The sequence below is a fragment of the Phyllostomus hastatus genome, unplaced genomic scaffold (genome assembly GCF_019186645.2).
Source record: "Phyllostomus hastatus isolate PE091 unplaced genomic scaffold, TTU_PhHast_1.1 phas_contig_137, whole genome shotgun sequence".
NCBI lineage: Eukaryota > Metazoa > Chordata > Mammalia > Chiroptera > Phyllostomidae > Phyllostomus > Phyllostomus hastatus.
Genome location: NW_025333583.1, coordinates 4,027,318 through 4,044,018, shown reverse-complemented (window position 1 = coordinate 4,044,018; position 16,701 = coordinate 4,027,318). Strand labels below are relative to the sequence as shown.

At 44.8% G+C, this 16,701-nt stretch overlaps 1 protein-coding gene across 4 annotated transcripts in view; it reads right to left on the bottom strand.

The window, feature by feature from the left end:
• The window catches only part of DOCK10 (dedicator of cytokinesis 10), a 227,440-nt gene that overhangs the window by 4,142 nt on the left and 206,597 nt on the right, over window positions 1-16,701 (bottom strand). For 3 of the 4 annotated variants that reach the window (XM_045853131.1, XM_045853114.1, XM_045853138.1), the window contains exons 48-55: window positions 15,916-16,022; window positions 14,081-14,203; window positions 13,828-13,941; window positions 6,306-6,452; window positions 4,169-4,379; window positions 2,766-2,956; window positions 663-763; window positions 391-529 (exon numbers count right to left, since the gene is read on the bottom strand). In XM_045853131.1, coding sequence (XP_045709087.1) covers window positions 391-529; window positions 663-763; window positions 2,766-2,956; window positions 4,169-4,379; window positions 6,306-6,452; window positions 13,828-13,941; window positions 14,081-14,203; window positions 15,916-16,022 — 1,133 coding nt within the window. Of the gene's footprint in view, window positions 1-390; window positions 530-662; window positions 764-2,765; window positions 2,957-4,168; window positions 4,380-6,305; window positions 6,453-11,890; window positions 11,897-13,827; window positions 13,942-14,080; window positions 14,204-15,915; window positions 16,023-16,701 lie in introns of all 4 variants that reach the window. The other variant, XM_045853121.1, reaches the window with a different exon arrangement.

The following is a 16,701-nucleotide window of genomic DNA, read 5'->3' as shown; positions in this document are numbered from 1 at the left end:
TGGGGAAGGGGTGTGAGGTCCTAAATCAGGGGTGAAGGGAGTGGTAGTAAACCCTACCAGGAGTGCTACCCAGTGTTTCTTGGTGTCTAATGGGGCCCATACGTCCTAGCAAACCAACAGCTCATACGGTCTGGAAAAACACCTCTGAAAACTGTGGAAAGTATCTGGGTCCTCATCGTTTTTCTCCAGCCTTTTCTCTTCCCTGATCTTTGCTCTGAGGCAAGGGGTGTTGCGCACAGGGGATAGGACAAGTCAGCAACAGGATGTTCACATAAAGTGCGGTGATTTCAGCAGCAAGGAAAGAGGCTCTTCCCGGTCCTCCTGGCACTGAGGAGCTGATGGGCACTTTCTATGAAGGGACAGCTGCAGCCACCCCAAGGCGCGCCTCACCTGCTCATTCATGATTGCGGAGAGTTCGCTGAGCATGTCCTTATAATGGGACCTCAGTTCCTCCTGGTATTCCAGCTGGTCTTCCTTGATGAGGCGCTCATTCACGTCGAGGGCCTGCCCACACGCGTCTGCAAATTGCCTTTTGCGACAACAAAAGCAAATGAACAACCAGCCACAGAAAGAGGTTGGTCAGGTGGGTGGCTTCCTGGGGAACTCGTGACTCCCTGTTTGAAGGAGCCCGAGGAAGAACATGCCCACGAAGAAACGCTTACCTGAAGATCTCCTTCAAAAGCTTTACTTGGTTGTCAGGGTATTTCTTTGCATTGGTTTCTTCAAGGAAAGCCCGTGCATAGGCCATGGGCCCAGCGTTAACCTATTGGGGAAAGAGAATTTGCTGAGAATGACCCCACTTCCTCCACTGAGGAGCTCTCTCTGCAGCCGGAAGGAGTAGCCACTTGTATACCAATCATGTGGGATGCCAATTCTCCCACATCGTCGTGAAGTCCGTTAATCTGTCTCATCGGCTGTCCTCCACCAGCCGCTGCAGGGCACATCTGAGTCCCTCCACCCCCACTTCATGACTATCTTCCCCACCTTCAGTCCCTCGCCTACCACTTCCCGTCTTTGCCTTATCCAAATACAGCTTGAACTATTTTTGTTTTTATTGAACATATCGGGGTGACATTGGTTAATACAATTACATAGGTTTCAGGGGTACAGCTGTATAATGCATCATCTGTGTATTGTATTGTGTGTGCATCACTCCAAGCCTCCTCCCATCACCATTTATCCCCCGTCTGCCCACTCGAACTGTTATTTTTGTACTGGCTTTGGAAACTAGATTCCCTTTGTTTATTTAAACAAATGAATGTAAGGCAAACACCTGTGAAGCCCAGTGTTTGAAGTGCTGGTATTTTTTCTATTAGCATTAAAATAAACATGCAACTGTTAATAAAAGACACCCTCCGGTGGCAGCGGCGTACGCTCCACACAGGGCTTGGCTGCCGCGCTGTCTTCCGCCTGACGGGCTGGCTTAGGTTCTGGCCCAGGGTGGTATTTATCAGACTTGTGTGTGAATGCTCAGTGCCAGGCCCCGTTCACGCTCACACCCGAGAGGAGGCTCACACTGGTGATGGCATCCATATTTATTCCTTAGTGCTTGTGGTCTTCTAATGTGACGGTGGAGCTGGGGAGGAGTAAGGGCCAGGAGCAGGGAGCCAGGCCTGGGTCTGAGCCATCGTCAGCTGCCTGTGACTTCCAGGTGCTACCTCCGCTCAGCTGTGTGCTGAGGGAAGCTGTCCCTTTCGGAGGCCATGGTTCCTTTGCTTCTGGCTTTTGAAAATTTATTATTATTATTATTATTATTATTATTATTGAATTAGCCATGGGAAACTCAGATAAGAGGTTGGCAGGGAAGAGGGCAGCCAGGTCGGTATCAGGCTCAACATCAGATTTTTCCTTCTGCCTCTGGCTCCAATACAGCTCCAGGTGATGCCGTGACTGGCCTGCTCTTATTTAAAATGCTAATATTTTGTCCATCATGAATTCTTGACATTATTTTTGATTTTTGAAAATAGTGCATTTTATCACGGTTCCTGTGTTTTTTGGATGTGCCCCCGCCTCCCACCTTAAATTTTCTGCCCACGGTGAGAGCCTCGCCTGCTGCACCCTGGTCTCTGACTGGGTGGGGTGTTAAGGAAGCCCCAGGGCGTCCTCCTTGCAGCCCTCTGGCAGGGACTGTGCCTGTCTGTCTGTCATCACCAGGCTCTGTCAGCTCTCTCGGTGCCTCCAACGATTCTTTCTCCTCGGCTTTCAGGTCTAGGAAGGGGCGGCGGCCCCCATCTTGCTAGCCCCTATGCCCGCCCCTGTCGGTTTTCCTAACTACTGCTTGTATTTTGCAGATAGTCTATTTATTATGTTTTCTTTAACCACCCACTGTGAGCAGGCCATCTGCTTCCTATCGGGACCTTGACAGTGCAATAAATATTGACGTGCCTTTTATGAACAAATATACATTCCAAACATATTTGTTTTCGGAAAGTTGTGTAAGGCTCATAGTGACAGATATTTACAAGAGAGATATGTTAGAATTTAGAATATAAAACATACTTTATCCAGAGGAGATGGGAAAGGAAGGCGAGGAAGAAGACATTTTATTTCAACTAAACTTAAGAAAGGCTTACCTCCAGGTGTTTGGCACCATCCATGGGCATTTGCAATGAAACACAATTTGAAAGACTCAAATGAAGGTGTTGGATGGTACCAGAAACCAAAACATATCTCATGTAACTTTTGTAAAAAAAAAATGTCAAGGGTGGGGTTACACCAGGGCCCGTGGGTCACGCGCGTCTGGGCCCTGGGCGGTGCCTCCTCACCTTCACGCTGACACTGCCTTGGAGCTTGAGCTGCAGCCGGATCATGTCCACCTCTTCCATGGTGCAGAGCTGGTTCAGCTCGGAGACCTTCTTGGACATCTCGTCTATCGCCACTTCAATGGGGTTCAGCTCCGTGCTCGACTGGCTTACGACTTGGATTCTCTTCTTCACGTAGGGAAACATGTGGCTGGCTGCAGAAGGGCAAAAGGCGGGCATGGAACCACTGAGGGTGCGTGCCAGGTCCAGGCTCCCCTGCCTGTTTCCTCTGCACATGGCACGTCCCGTCCAGCTTGTTGCTGTGTGTGTGAGTGATCTTGTGTCCTGTGGGCACGTGCCCTCACTCCTCTCGGCTTCTGCCCCAGCCTCTTTTGCCCGCCATCCTCTCCCACACCTCGCTGGCCACGTCCTTGTTCTCAGGGCTAGAGTGAGACCTTGATTTAGAGTCACTCCACACTGAAAAGATTATAGCTCCCGCCACAGCTTGTAATTCAAATAAACACCACACTAAACCACACTAAAGAATGCTTAAATATATGCGGGATAGCACACCCTATAATAGCTTTGGTTTATAAATATATATTTTTATTTACAGAAGTTCTAGAAGACTTTCCTGAAGGTGAACGTTCACCCTGGTTTGGACATCCCTGTTATTTGTCAACTGCGTAATCCGGGTCTGCCGTCTCTCAGGCAGCTGAGGCAACATGTGTCCAGAACGCCTCTGCCCACCTTCCCCCTCGGTCCACCTCGGGAGCCCCTCTCCTCTGCTCCCATTTCCTTTCTCAGGCTGTGCTCAGCCAAAATCCTCGTTTCACCCGGCTCTTTCTCCTGTCATTCCGTGAGCACCTCAAGGGCAAACACTGTGTTCTATTTATCTGAGTTGCCAGAACAGTGCCTGACCCCTAGCAGGCACTTCCTAAATGTTTGTTGCCTACATGGAAGGAGACTAGCTCACAGAATAGACTTAGATGGCACCAGAAGGGATGTGGACCATCCTTTGCATTCATTTTACAGATGAGGGACCCAAGTCCCAGAGTGACTGAAGATCTTGGCCCCAAGCACGCCACCCTGAGAGCTGTTCATCCTGAAATAGCCGAGGGGAGATTCAGAGGGACAGGAGAGGGAAGTTGAGAACGCCCTTCCTGAGACACCGATGCCATGACCTTCACGACTGCACGATCTAAGGGCAGGAGTAAAGTAACTCCGTGTAAAGGAACTCTGCCGACAACTTCTCTTCTGGTTGACTACTCTGGACCGATTCTAGAGAAGGGGGAAATCTGCTCTTCCGGGCAAGCATTTCCCTGTTGGCACATTTTGGGGACTTGTCTGCAAGACCAAACTGTGCCGATTTGAGCTCATTGAGCCCACGGCAGGGGCCTGTGTGGGATGCACAGGCTGGCACCTACTTGTCAGGACGGTCCTCCGCTTGCACTGCTCTTCCACGCCGCCGTGCTTCTTGCCCGACAGCGTGAAGGGCGTCTCGAACACAAAGCGGTGGATGTTGTGATGCATTTCAAAATCCGTCCTCCGCTCCTCTATTTCCTTTTCCTCGAAGAATGGCGTGACATAGGTCACCTGGATGTAGGCATATTTGGGGTCCAAATCCTTGGGGTTTACCTGTGTGAACACATGATGGTGAAAGAGGGGTGAGCCCTAAGGGACTCCTGGAGGAAAAGCAGGAGGCTCTGAGCCCCCTCAGCCAGCACCCTGGGGTGCTGTCTCTGTGCCCTTGGGGACAAATGGGCAATCACGTCATTGCAGAAAAAGTGACTGCCTGGACTCTGGTCAGATCGCCAGACAGTGGTGGAGGGAGGATTGGGGCCAGCTCGCCAGCAGCTGAGGCTCTTTGAAACATAAGTACCTGCCTATGGCCTATTATTTAATCCTTTATTTTCTTGTTTTTCTGTGGTGTACGTCCTCACCTTTGGAATATAAGCTTCTTTGAGAGCAGAAACATACCTCCTTGTTCCTCTACTTTTCAGCCATGTACCTAGACTGGGGCCATTGTTTCGGTTTTGTCATGTGGAAGAAGGTTCCTGGTTTGTTTAGCAGGTTAACTTATCCTGCCACATGATTGCGAACATTTTTATTTTCCATTTCTCTAACTCCTTCTCTTATCTGCAATAAGTTATTCTGTATAATTTCTTCACTACCTCTGCTTTGGTGATGAGGCTTGATAAACGCCAAGGTAGGCAGGCTGAGGGTCTCAAAGAAAGCCAGAGAGTGACTCTCTCTTTCCTTTGAGGCTGAAAGAGCTGGTTCTTGGTCTCTTTTCTAATGATTCTTTGAGGAATTTTTGAACTTGTTCCATTTTTCCATCTATTTACTCATCCACTACTTCATAACTGGAAGACTCCAGTTGTTCTGACTCCAAATCTGGCATTTTTCTCATCCCATGTTCTAATCTGTCTACACTTTCTCGTTAGGAGAGCCACCAAGACCATTGCTGTGGCTCCGCCCCCCTTTATGAGGAAGCGGATTGTACCTTTCTAGATAAGGATGAGAAGGATGAACACATTTGTGACTTTTACCCAGAATAAGCAATCTCATGCCCAGACTCCCCTAAACACCAGCTTTGTTAAAAGAGGACAGGGGGACAAAACATGTATATTTTGTGACCCAGTCCCACCTACTGAAATACTCTTCTATCCAACCTGTGTTTGGAAGACTGGCCATTCTGTAAACATATCTCCCCTTTACATTCCTCCCCTGTTATTCCACGTGCTGGGCTGTTCAGAATGTCCTTTGCTTCCAGCAAACACCTTATCACTGGGCAATTTCCAGCTCAAACATCACCTCCCCTGGGAAACACTGCCCAGCCCAGAAGGAGCTGGTCAGGAAACCCCTGCCCCCAGCTCCCCTGTCTGACTTGCACTGTGTCTCCTGTGGCACTTCATCACACTCTATTTAATGGGCTGTTTGCACACACCTTTCTCTTCTTAGCCCCAAGTGAGCTGGGAGCTTGGGGGGAGTCTGCGCCCCAGCTCCTAGTTCTGGGGATGGCAGGCAGTGGGTGCTGGATAGACACTGGCTCAAGGAATGAAAGCTTATTAGAAGACTCTGAATAATCTAATCAGACACTATAAGCATTTACTTTCTGTGGCTGTGAGGAGGTTAATTAGATATTCACTGGGTAATACAATGTAACCGGCAAGTCTTCTACTATCACAGAGAATACCCTCAAAATCGGTATGACCGGGAAGACCTCCATGACAAAAGAAATACATTTTTGCTTTTCCTCCAAGTCTACCACTGGGTCCAATCACTTTAACTCTTTGGTTGCCATACAAGTGCAAATAACCTACGGGGAAAAGTAGGGAATTGAGAAGTTACTGAAGTAAACATCTATGACGTTTTTGTCAAAAATAATCACCAATCAACCAGCCAGTAAACAAACAGGCAGAAACGCCCAAAATACTCTAGGTAGTTTACTTTGCATAGTCAGGCTCAAACTTAAAATTTTAGTAAATGCAGTGAAAAAAGAAAAAAAAATTAAAATTCACTCAGGTCTATACATTTGCACAAATACTGCCTTTCCTCTACCTTGTTGGAATCCTGGATTATCTTCACGTTGTCTGCTCCGAACTTGTCCGCATACAGCTTGAGCAGCCTCTGCGAAATCTCGGACAGACCGGTCAGCTTCGGCTCTTTATAAATATACTCTTTCCCTTCTTCTTCCTCGAAAAAACCCTATGGGAGACACATAACGAACCACCAGTTTCATTAGAAACCTCCAACTGCACATCACAAGTAAACCAGGAGCCATTTACTTGGGCACCATGTCCAGTCTTTTGGTTGCCATCCAAACCCCAAACTAGCACCCCCACACCATCAAAATCGGAGGAAAATCAAGTGAAGAAAACAAAATATCCTGCTAGAATCCGTCGTCAGTGGAAAGACTCCCTAGCCAGGCCAAAGAACCTCATGGGATAGCGTACACATATTTTCTTTGTTTGTGGAAATCAGTGGAATTACCTACTGCATCTATTTTGGGCGAAGGATGCCCTCATGTGGCAGCCTGGGATAGCACACAGAGTCTGGAATAATACTTGGCATTTTTTTTTCAAAGAGCACTGCCATTTTTAACAAGGTCTTCTCAAGTCTTTGAAGCTAGCCAATAAAGGTACCAGAATGGGTGGCCATGCAACCCCGAGTCATCGTAGATAAAGAGCGTCAATGCCTGTATTGTTATCACAGAAAGTACATGTGGTATGTGCCCGACTTCTGTTATTTTAAAATTAATGATATGTTATTATCGTGAGGAGGGGCCTGATGCAACCTAGCTGCACGCAGTTTCATCATTCAGTTTACTCTCTTCTTATGTCTGCTACATTTTTTGCAGAGATAGACCTTATAGGGTTGAAAATAATAAAGTAACCGTTTCTCCATTTTATGTCATAGGAGCACGTAGGTCTTAGCCTCTATCAATTTGTCTCTCTGGTTTGAAATGGGGAAGAAAGGATTCTATTCCTTGTGGATAACTGAGTGTGCTAACCTTTATAATTCCTTCGCTTTGAAGAGACACAGCGTTTTTCCTGGGGGCCATGTGGCCTTAGAGTACTAGATTAAGTCTGGATTAAGAATCCACAGGCATCTGGTTTCTTCTGACTCGCATTTACCTCGAGGCAGTGGCTTCTGAGAGCTCAGTAAAGACACTGGGGGTCACAAAGAATCTTAGCTCTACTTTAAAAACATGGTGATTTTTGACTATTTAATAACATTCACTATGTGTGAATGACATGGGTCAAATGTTCCCATGCTGGGTTTTTCACAGCTAATGTGAGGCGGTCTGAGGATAATAATTGAACTCGCATCTGTATGGCGCCTCTACACTGGAAGGCACTTTCGCCGACGCACACTTGACCATCATGAACACTGACTGTACTTTGTGTTGGAAGTGGGATGTTGCTGTGTATTTGCAGAAGCCAAACATGGGTCTTGTCAAGCACAAAATGAATTGCTTCTCTCCTTGTGCATTTCCTGAAAGGACTTCGGGCTTTTTCATGTCAGGGAAGTGTCTTGTTCAACGTGGTGTGTCTACTGTTTAGCACAGTGCCTGGTCTATAGGGGAATGCCACTCTGCATTTATGAAATGGATAAACAGATGAACGAAATAGTTCCAGTGGGGATACATCTTAATAAAAAGGTCCATTTGCAGCAGGTATAAATGGAAAAGTTTCTATTGCTTTTAATAACAGTTTTCAGTTGAGCTTTTTTTGGGAGAAATGTTTACAACCAAACACAGATGATTATGAGTCCATGATGCTGAGAGGGTGAACATCAGCTCCCTGCTGCTCCTCTGGACTTCGTGTGGGGGATGAGACCTGGTCCGTTTCCCACACGACTTCCCGCCTGCTCTGTTTTCTCTGTCATTGTGGGGCTTTGTCTGATTCAAGGTCAGGAGTCAGTGGCTAAAACTGACAGATGGATGGATACGGAAATACGGCTTCTGAGGCCACCACCCAGAATCCCCCCAGGGCAATAGCTGAAGCAACATTTACCACTTTCATTTCAGTGAGAAAAATGTCTCCAAGTCCCAGGAAAAGTTTTTCTCACCACAGTGTGAAAACCAGCACAAAGAGACATTTTCACTGGGAATTCTTGCCCCAACACATTTCGGAATCCAGAGTTAGCGGAAAAGGAGTGTGGGAAGCAAGAATTTATCGCCATTACTCTGGCCTTTGTGGCCTTGGCCGTGACCTGTGACTTTCTTCCCTCCCCGCTCCTTGGTCTGGAGGATGGGAAACAGTAGACTCAGAACTCCAGTGGGAGGTGCTAAGGATAGTGCCTGAGTGTCATGTGTGATGATGATGAGGAGGAGGATGACAAGGACAGAGAAAACACGCCTGTGTCAGGAAAGCAATTTGAGTTCCAGCTCCTATGTGGAGAAATAGCTTAACTGAGTGTCTATCATTCACATAGAAATGATACTTTTTTATTACAGACGTCTATTGATGCTCATTTCAATATTTTGGTATGTGACCAATCAGAAAGAAATGGTGATTAAAATCTATCTATCATCTATCTATCTATCTATCTATCTATCTATCTATCTATCTATCTATCATGGAGATAGAAACTTGTTGAGACTATTTTATAAAGCCAGTAGAATGGAGCTCGAGTGACAGAATAAAAGATTTAATCTGCTGCTGGCCAGGGACAGTGTAAGAGCTTTTGGAGCCAGAGAAACAGCAGCTCTGGAGACGACGGCAGTGTGTGCTTACCTTTCACCCTGGGAAACTGTCAGAGCCAAGCCCCCTGAGCCACAGGTCACTATCTTAAAGGAGGTTCCCATTCCAGCTCTGCCCGTGAAATAAATGGTTTATAGACAGGGACACAAGGTGATGAGAACCCAGGGGCAGCTTCTGTTTTGTGTTAGCCACCAGGTCATGAGTAGACTGTGTTTCAAGGCGACGGGAATTGTGGTCTCTGCCTTTCTCTCACTAGGCTGATTTTCTAAAAGGTCGTGTCCCCATGCAATAAACAGCCTGATCTCAGTTAAGAAACATCACTTGCTCTAGTTAAACAAGGATTTTGAGCCAGTAGAGATAACATGCCTGCACTATTAAACTTCAATAGGTTGTGATAAACATGTTACTTCAAAAAATGACAGGTAATATCACTGACTCCTTCGGTGTCTTTGCAGGTACTTCAGAATTTTGCAATAGCCCTGATCATTGTTGGGGTGTCATATATAAATCCTCCTGCTATGATAGTCAACTGAGTCCAAGGTCATAAATAAAGGGGTGCATTGAACGAGGAATCTAGTAAATAAAAGATGGGTCAAAAATGTTAATAATAGGCTAAATTTAAGAGAAGAAAAGCTACCAGAAGGCAGAGATACGGTTCCATGTAAATATGAACTCAATTATACATGTACATGGTCCATATTAGTGACTTTCATAGAGGCGGGGGGCCAGAAGGTTATATCACACCCCCAAATGGAGGTGCTGGTTTTGGAAACTACCTATGTACCATCCCTCCTCACCCAATCTCCTTTCTATCAAGAGTCTGAGAGGCACCTACACCCACGCAGGCATGGCTGAGAACCCAGGAATCTACATCCTTTGGTGAATGGGGTAAAATTCCCCAGGCCTTTCACTTAAACTCGTTCTAGGGGCATCTGATATTTTAAGTTATGCATTGGGCACATACTTGCTTGCTTTCATGCTAAATATCAGAGCCTAAGGATTGTATAGGTTACAGTTGATGTTTGATCACTACTGCGGCTCATTACTCTGGAAATGGATACTTCAGGGACACCGGGGATGCTTTAGATAGGCTGCTCTATGTAAAATTTCTATAGGCAATGATGCCAGCTATCACAGGAGAAAATTGATGCTATGCAAGACTCGTGTTTTTAAAGGTCCAACTTGTTTTCTAGCGTCTGGCTCATTGCAGACAGACGTTACATGAGTTACTCTAGCCAATACTGTAATATGAAAATGCTAGTCCACCCCAGGGCCCTAAAGGTTTTTATCCAAGGCCTTTACAGAGGCAAAGAGCCTATTGAATATGCTATTTGCATAATCTTTGACACACGATTGCAAGACATGCCAATCTGGATACTGAAAGGTGAATGCTAATTAAGTAGTCAAGACTTTATCTTAGATCTTTGGAACCTTCCTTCTCCATGCGTTTGGGGGAATGTTCAAGTCTTTTTGGTATTCTTTTATCATCATGTGTGAAGTGCAGGGCACTGTCTGCTCCAGTTCAATATCATAGTTCTCATCTCCATTTGGCGCTTTGGGACAGGTACCTGAAAACCATGGGACAATGATGGCCCAGGCTCTAAACTGCTGCTTATCCGGACGACCTCCATTCACCTCTTTGGTCAGAGGAGGCTGGAGATTGACCTCATAGAGGACCACACTTAGCCATGCCCTTGGGTCTACAGCCTTAACAGACCCCTCTGCCTCTTAAGCTCAAATTGGAATCAATAAAAGATAATCATGAATACTGGTAGCATTAAAATAAAATAAAATAAAAAAAAACTAGGCACACAATCAGCACACTTTATTGAGGAATCTGCAAAAAGAACAAAGTTAGGACATTTGAGAGTAGCTCTCCTCAGTCCTGCCCTACCGCCCCCTCAGTCTGTTTAGTACAGGGATTTCCAAGTGTTCTTTTAGTAGGTGAGTTAAGGACACACGGCCCCAAATTTATAAGTGAAAGTAGAAAATACCGATGTGGTATGGATGTGGGAAGGGACGGACAGAATTACAAAAAAGTATGTACTGGACAGACAAGCAGAGTTGAATGCGGACAACATGTGGATATCAAAGGAATTTTTCTTTCCACTTAAATCAATAATACTTATGTTGAACCACAGGAGGTTGCTATTTTTTTTTTGCCAGTAAACTAAAGGTTGAACATGGGCAATTTCACATGGTTCAAAATAATATAAAGAAAATTCTGTGCCCCAGAGCTCCAGGGACTGGCATGTGATTTATGCCTCCGCTTGTCCTCCAAAACTCTCACGTGGTTTCTTTCTGCATCTCAGGAGACTCCGCCTGACCTCCTGGGTAAAGACTGAGTCCATTGTTCAGCTTGTGTATTGGGAAGAGTTACCATCCCTTTTGAGAATGCTCAGAGCCACCACAGTAGAGAGACCTGCTTCTTCACAGCACTCAGATGGAAAAAGGCAGTGTCCTTTGAGGAACTGCAAAGGTGCCCATCAATGGCCATCACTTCAAAATGTGAAATTCTGAGCACCCCATGCTCTTCCTAACCAGCTGCAACACAGTGGCCTGATTAGCTGGCCATCTCCAGTGCTGAGTCTACCATCCGCATGTTTCAGATACATGGTGTCCATGTTTATCTGTGTGAGTGCGTGTGCATGTGTGTAGGTTTTCAGACCGTACCTACGGTTGTGCAGAAAGAGATTATATATGAACAAGAAAGGATACATTTTTGTAATTCAGATAACTGGAGTAAATACAGTTTAGTTCAAGAAATGCAGGATGACACCCAAATGAATGCAAGCAAGATTATTTTTGGACCAAATGTTGATTGGCACAAAAAAAGTTAAGGTTCAGTAAAACCATACAGAGGGAAGTGTGAGAATTTTTAGAACATGCAAATGAAGAGAGAGAGAGAAAGAGAGAGGAGAGAGAGAATGAACTTACCACAGCCTGGAACAATGAAGACCAAAAGAAGAAAAGAGTAAACATTTGCATTAAAATCTGGTGGGAAAGCAGCCTGATTTGTTTCCACCTGTTCAGCAGCCAGTATGGTTGCAGCCAGTATGGATGGTGCTGGCTGGAGAGGCCACCAGGCAGGCAAGCTCGTTTTCACAACCTCAGTATTAACGGCCGTTCATCACTTTGTCATTGGAAAGGTCGCCCGGAGGGTCGGCACCTCCAATGCAAGTTGCTGAGCGCACATGTGAGTGTCACTACAGTGCTGCCATTCCCTGGAGACCCTCCTTCCCCTGTAACCCCTCAATCCCCACATCCCCTTCTCGATGCTTTTTGTTTTTTGCTAATGTTTCAGCAAGGTCAAAGATGTTTACTTTTAGTTTCTTGTTGACTTTCAAGATATCACTTCCATTTCTCTCTCCTCCTCTCCTGCAGATTTCTACATTTCTCTGTCCCCAACATGTTCTATCATTTCAGAAAGTTCAGATTCTTTTCCAGGGATCCCCCGAACGTCTAAATTTAGCTTCTTTCCATGGGCCATCTCCCACATCTGTTCCTCACACCCCTGGCTTTCTCTGCTGCTGTGCAGTGGGGACACTGGGGCAGGATCTGCTTGCTTATAGTAAGTGGTTACTCAGTGACACTTCCTTTCCAGGTAAGGAGCAGCTGTCTTTTTTAAAATATATATTTTATTTATTTATTCTTAGAGAGAGGGGGAGAGAGGGAGAAAGAGAAGGTGAGAAACATCGATGTGTGGTTGCCTCTCACACACCTCCAACTAGGGACCTGGCTTGCAACCCAGGTATGTGCCCTGACTGGGAATCGAACCAGTGACTGTTTGATTTGAAGGCTGGCACTCAATCCACTGAGCCACACTAGCCAGGGCGAGAGCAGCTATCTTGATTAATTCAGAAGTTAGTTTTTAAGCTGCCTTTGGTGATTAGCAGAAAATACCTATGTTTCAAAAACTTCAATGGGAAATGATCTACAATGACCATGCTGCCTTTGACCCCTTATAAGATTCCAAGGGGAACAAGAGCTATGTGCATTAGTGCCCTACATGGGGGCTGGGGGAGAATAAAAAGGAAATGAGAAGGCTGAGAATCATTCCGACTATGAAAAAACAAGGATGGAATGTTTCTCCGCAAGAGTTACGGCCTAAAATATGTCTGCTGAAATGCAATAGTTATAAACCTCCCTGAAAAGAACAGGATGGTGCCAGGATCTATCCCACTTAAAACCCTAGTCAGACACATTCATAATTAATATGTAATGCATTCACTTTACTTTCAGGCCAGTACCGTGGCCAGCTAATATTTTCAATCCTTGTTATTTGTGTATGTCGTTAAATGAGAATGGCAACCTTAAAATTATAAATTATATTGACCTGCCATACAGGAAACAAAACCACCATAGGGTGTTCTGCCTAGAAGCAATGATCGTTTGAAAGAAGGAGAAAAGAAAATGCATGATTATAAAGTCCAAAGTTTGTGCTTTTGGTACAGTGAAACCCCTAGGAATTCTTTATTACTTAAAATGCTATGAATTTCATTTCTTAACACACATTAAATTTAATTTCACTTTGATACATGACACAAACCTATAATTAGATCTTTTGAGATGAAATGAGAAGACGAGGATGCAAAAAAAACCCCCCAACAAAACAAATGCCTTTCTCCTCCAAGAAGTTAGCCATCACTGTTTAAACTCATCTGTATTAAGACCTCTGGGGTCCCCTGCTGAGTACCCTCCTCTGGACACACACAGACTTGCACCCAGAGGACAACTCAAATATACCCAGACACACCCACACCCACAGCCCCTCAAGCCTTCGGCACGTGGAATCAGATGCCTCATAAAGAATTAAAGGCAGCATTCAAATGATCAACGGAATTTACAGGCCATGACGCTTCTGGTGAACTCACCTGCCCGTAGAACGCCACACGGTAGTACCGACCAAAGAGCCGCTTCTCTGAGTTCACCACCTCTGCGACTTTCAGGTACGACCGGTGGATGTCGTAGTAAAGATCGGATAATTTCTGAAACCATAAATCAACGGGTTTCATGATGATGATGATGATGATGCGGACATCAAACATACGGAGTTTCTACTTGTGCAAATAGGAAGCCACCCACCAGTTTAAGTAGGGTGTTGTAACTATGGTTTTGGAAACGTACCTTGAAGTCTCTCTGCTTCTCGAAGACAGCAATGATGGGCTTGTTGACATCAGCGATGAGTTCGTATCTCTCAGACTTCCAGAGAAACTCCACACACATGTACAGCTGCTCCACCAGGATGTTCTGCAGGCCCCCGACCAAAGCAAGATCTCGCATGACTAACACTGTAGCTCATCTCTGAAACTTATTTTCAAAACTGCTGTGCTCTCAATTTTTTTCATCCTGGAATTTCTGTGATCTCTAATTTCGGCAAGTGCATCTGACATCATCTGGACCACACCCTTTCCCTCACTGCCAGCAGCTGATCAGTCCCTCAGACTTGCTTATTTAAACCCATGAAGAGCCTTCAGTTCTGCCTCGTTCTTTCCATTCTCCCTGTCACTGACTTACATCAAACCACTGCTCATGTCCACACCCCCGCGGGAATCGGAAGACTTCGCGTCTGACTTCTCACTCCAGCTGCTCCTATGGCCTGCTCTCCAGTAATCCTGCTTTCTGAAACATAGATCCGGCCCTGAGAGCTCCACTGCCCTAAACCTTCGGGGGAACTCCGCTCTCTGAACTGTCCACGCTTGCTAGCACGGCGTTCAAGGAGCTCCAGCACCACGCAGCAGCCTCCCCTGCAGAGCCTGTCTCTTGGCACCCTGCCTCTGACTTTGCACTTTGGCCATGTAGGACCATCCACACCACTCTCAGGGTACTTTCTCACCTTTATACATTTGCCTGGTTTGTTGTTTATTTTTTCACTGACACCTTCAAATCCTATTCAATGTCAAGACCCAATGCCAAAGTCTGGAGAACTTTTATTTATGTCTTATCTGTCTCTGTTCCAACCACTTCCACATAAAAAGTTGTTCCCTTTTAATTGTAGCCACATATGATGCCTAGATATATAGTCAGTGGGTCTCAGACTGGGTATTACCTACTCTGAAGGAAGTCTGTCTTTCTTAAGATCCTAAAATCTTTGAGAGCCAGGATCATGTCTGAGTCATCTGCATCTCCCACCTTTAACTTCCTGCCTCACACATACTAGTGGTTTAATAAATGTTCAGCTGAATCAGATTATATACTCCCTAAAGCCAGTGAATGATATTGCTGGAATGTTTCCAACAATGTCTTTTAAGAAAAGATCCTTAAACATTATTTGAGTTAGTTAATATAAATATGTAGTTACAGTCAATGTCTTTTTGCAATGTACATTAAATTAATGTAGAACCATACATAAAATTTCCTTAAAATCCACCGCCAAATTTGCTTTCTGTATTCTTTTCAATCTATGCAATATTATGATTAAAAAATTTAATTTGTGTAATATTTTGCTTACTTGATGAGGGGGTGTTATTTTCTTCATTAGAACTGTTGCTAAGTTATTCCCAGTAGAAAGCTTAGTTTTATTAGTGGAAAACAACCAAGGCTTAGATACCAGGAGGGTTTCTGCAGAAACTAGTGTACCTCTCTGTTCAAATGTATCTGTAAATATACTTCCTAATGTATTAAAAAAAGTTATGAGCAGCTCACAACAATTTCAGCATCCTTTACTACATTTACAAAAGGACTAGAAATTATTTATCTTATAGGAGAGCCGATCATATACATTTGGGTTCATCTTAGAGAAGTAAAGTTTAGCTTACATTTTCATAGAAAATTATGCTTTATCACAAAATCTCATATTGATTAATCTTAGCTTAATTTTAGCCTGCATTTCATTTTGCCTCAGTCATAGTGTAACTTCATTTGACTTCTGAACAGGATTTTCTCCTCCCTATTTAGTTTAATATTACAATTCAAAGCATCTTTTTCCTAAATGACCGCATACTTGATTATTTTGCTCTCACCTCATTGTACGGTGTGTCTTGCATTCCCGAATCTTCTTTCATTGCTCCTTCTTCTTTAATATTTGGGGTGATGCTCAGAAAAGCCGGCCAGCCCATGGAGAACATGCCTTGAGAGGAATGAGAGAAATGCAACGTTATCATTTGAGTCAGACATTGCTTGGATTAGACCATGCTCTTCCTCACAATGCTATAGGTCACAGTACAATGCTCACACAGTCAACGAGATGGCTAGACTATGACTGTTGGTAAATACTCTCTGTCAAGCAACCAGTGTCACCCTTATGTAATTTTGTAGTATTTTCTGGTGACACATTTTCTATAAGAAGCTGACGTAGGGTTATGGGCAGACAACATGATTTGCAGGTTGACACAGCTCCAATGTTCTGGTTTAGCTAGCCTCCTTGAGCCTGTCTCTCGCATTTGTTAAACTGAAGGCATTAATGTCTATCTCAAAGGGTGATTGGAAGGACTGATATTTGAGAAAATACCTCTTACGGTCAGTGTGTTATAAAGGCAATGCCCTATACTCAGTTTTACTCTTTGGCGTTATCTAGAAAACTTCGTGTTTTTTAGCATCTTTGCTACCAAGATTTAAAAAAGGGCTGGCTCTGCAGATATATATATATATATATGAAAACAGTTGATAATGGGTATGTTCCCTGAGGGGGGACTCGATCTGAATGGTGGAGAATATGAGTGGTCAGGAACACAGCCCGGAGTGACAGCCCAGCCTTGAACTTCGGCCGCCACAAACTAACCGTGAGCTCCAGGGCAGGTTGTTGAACT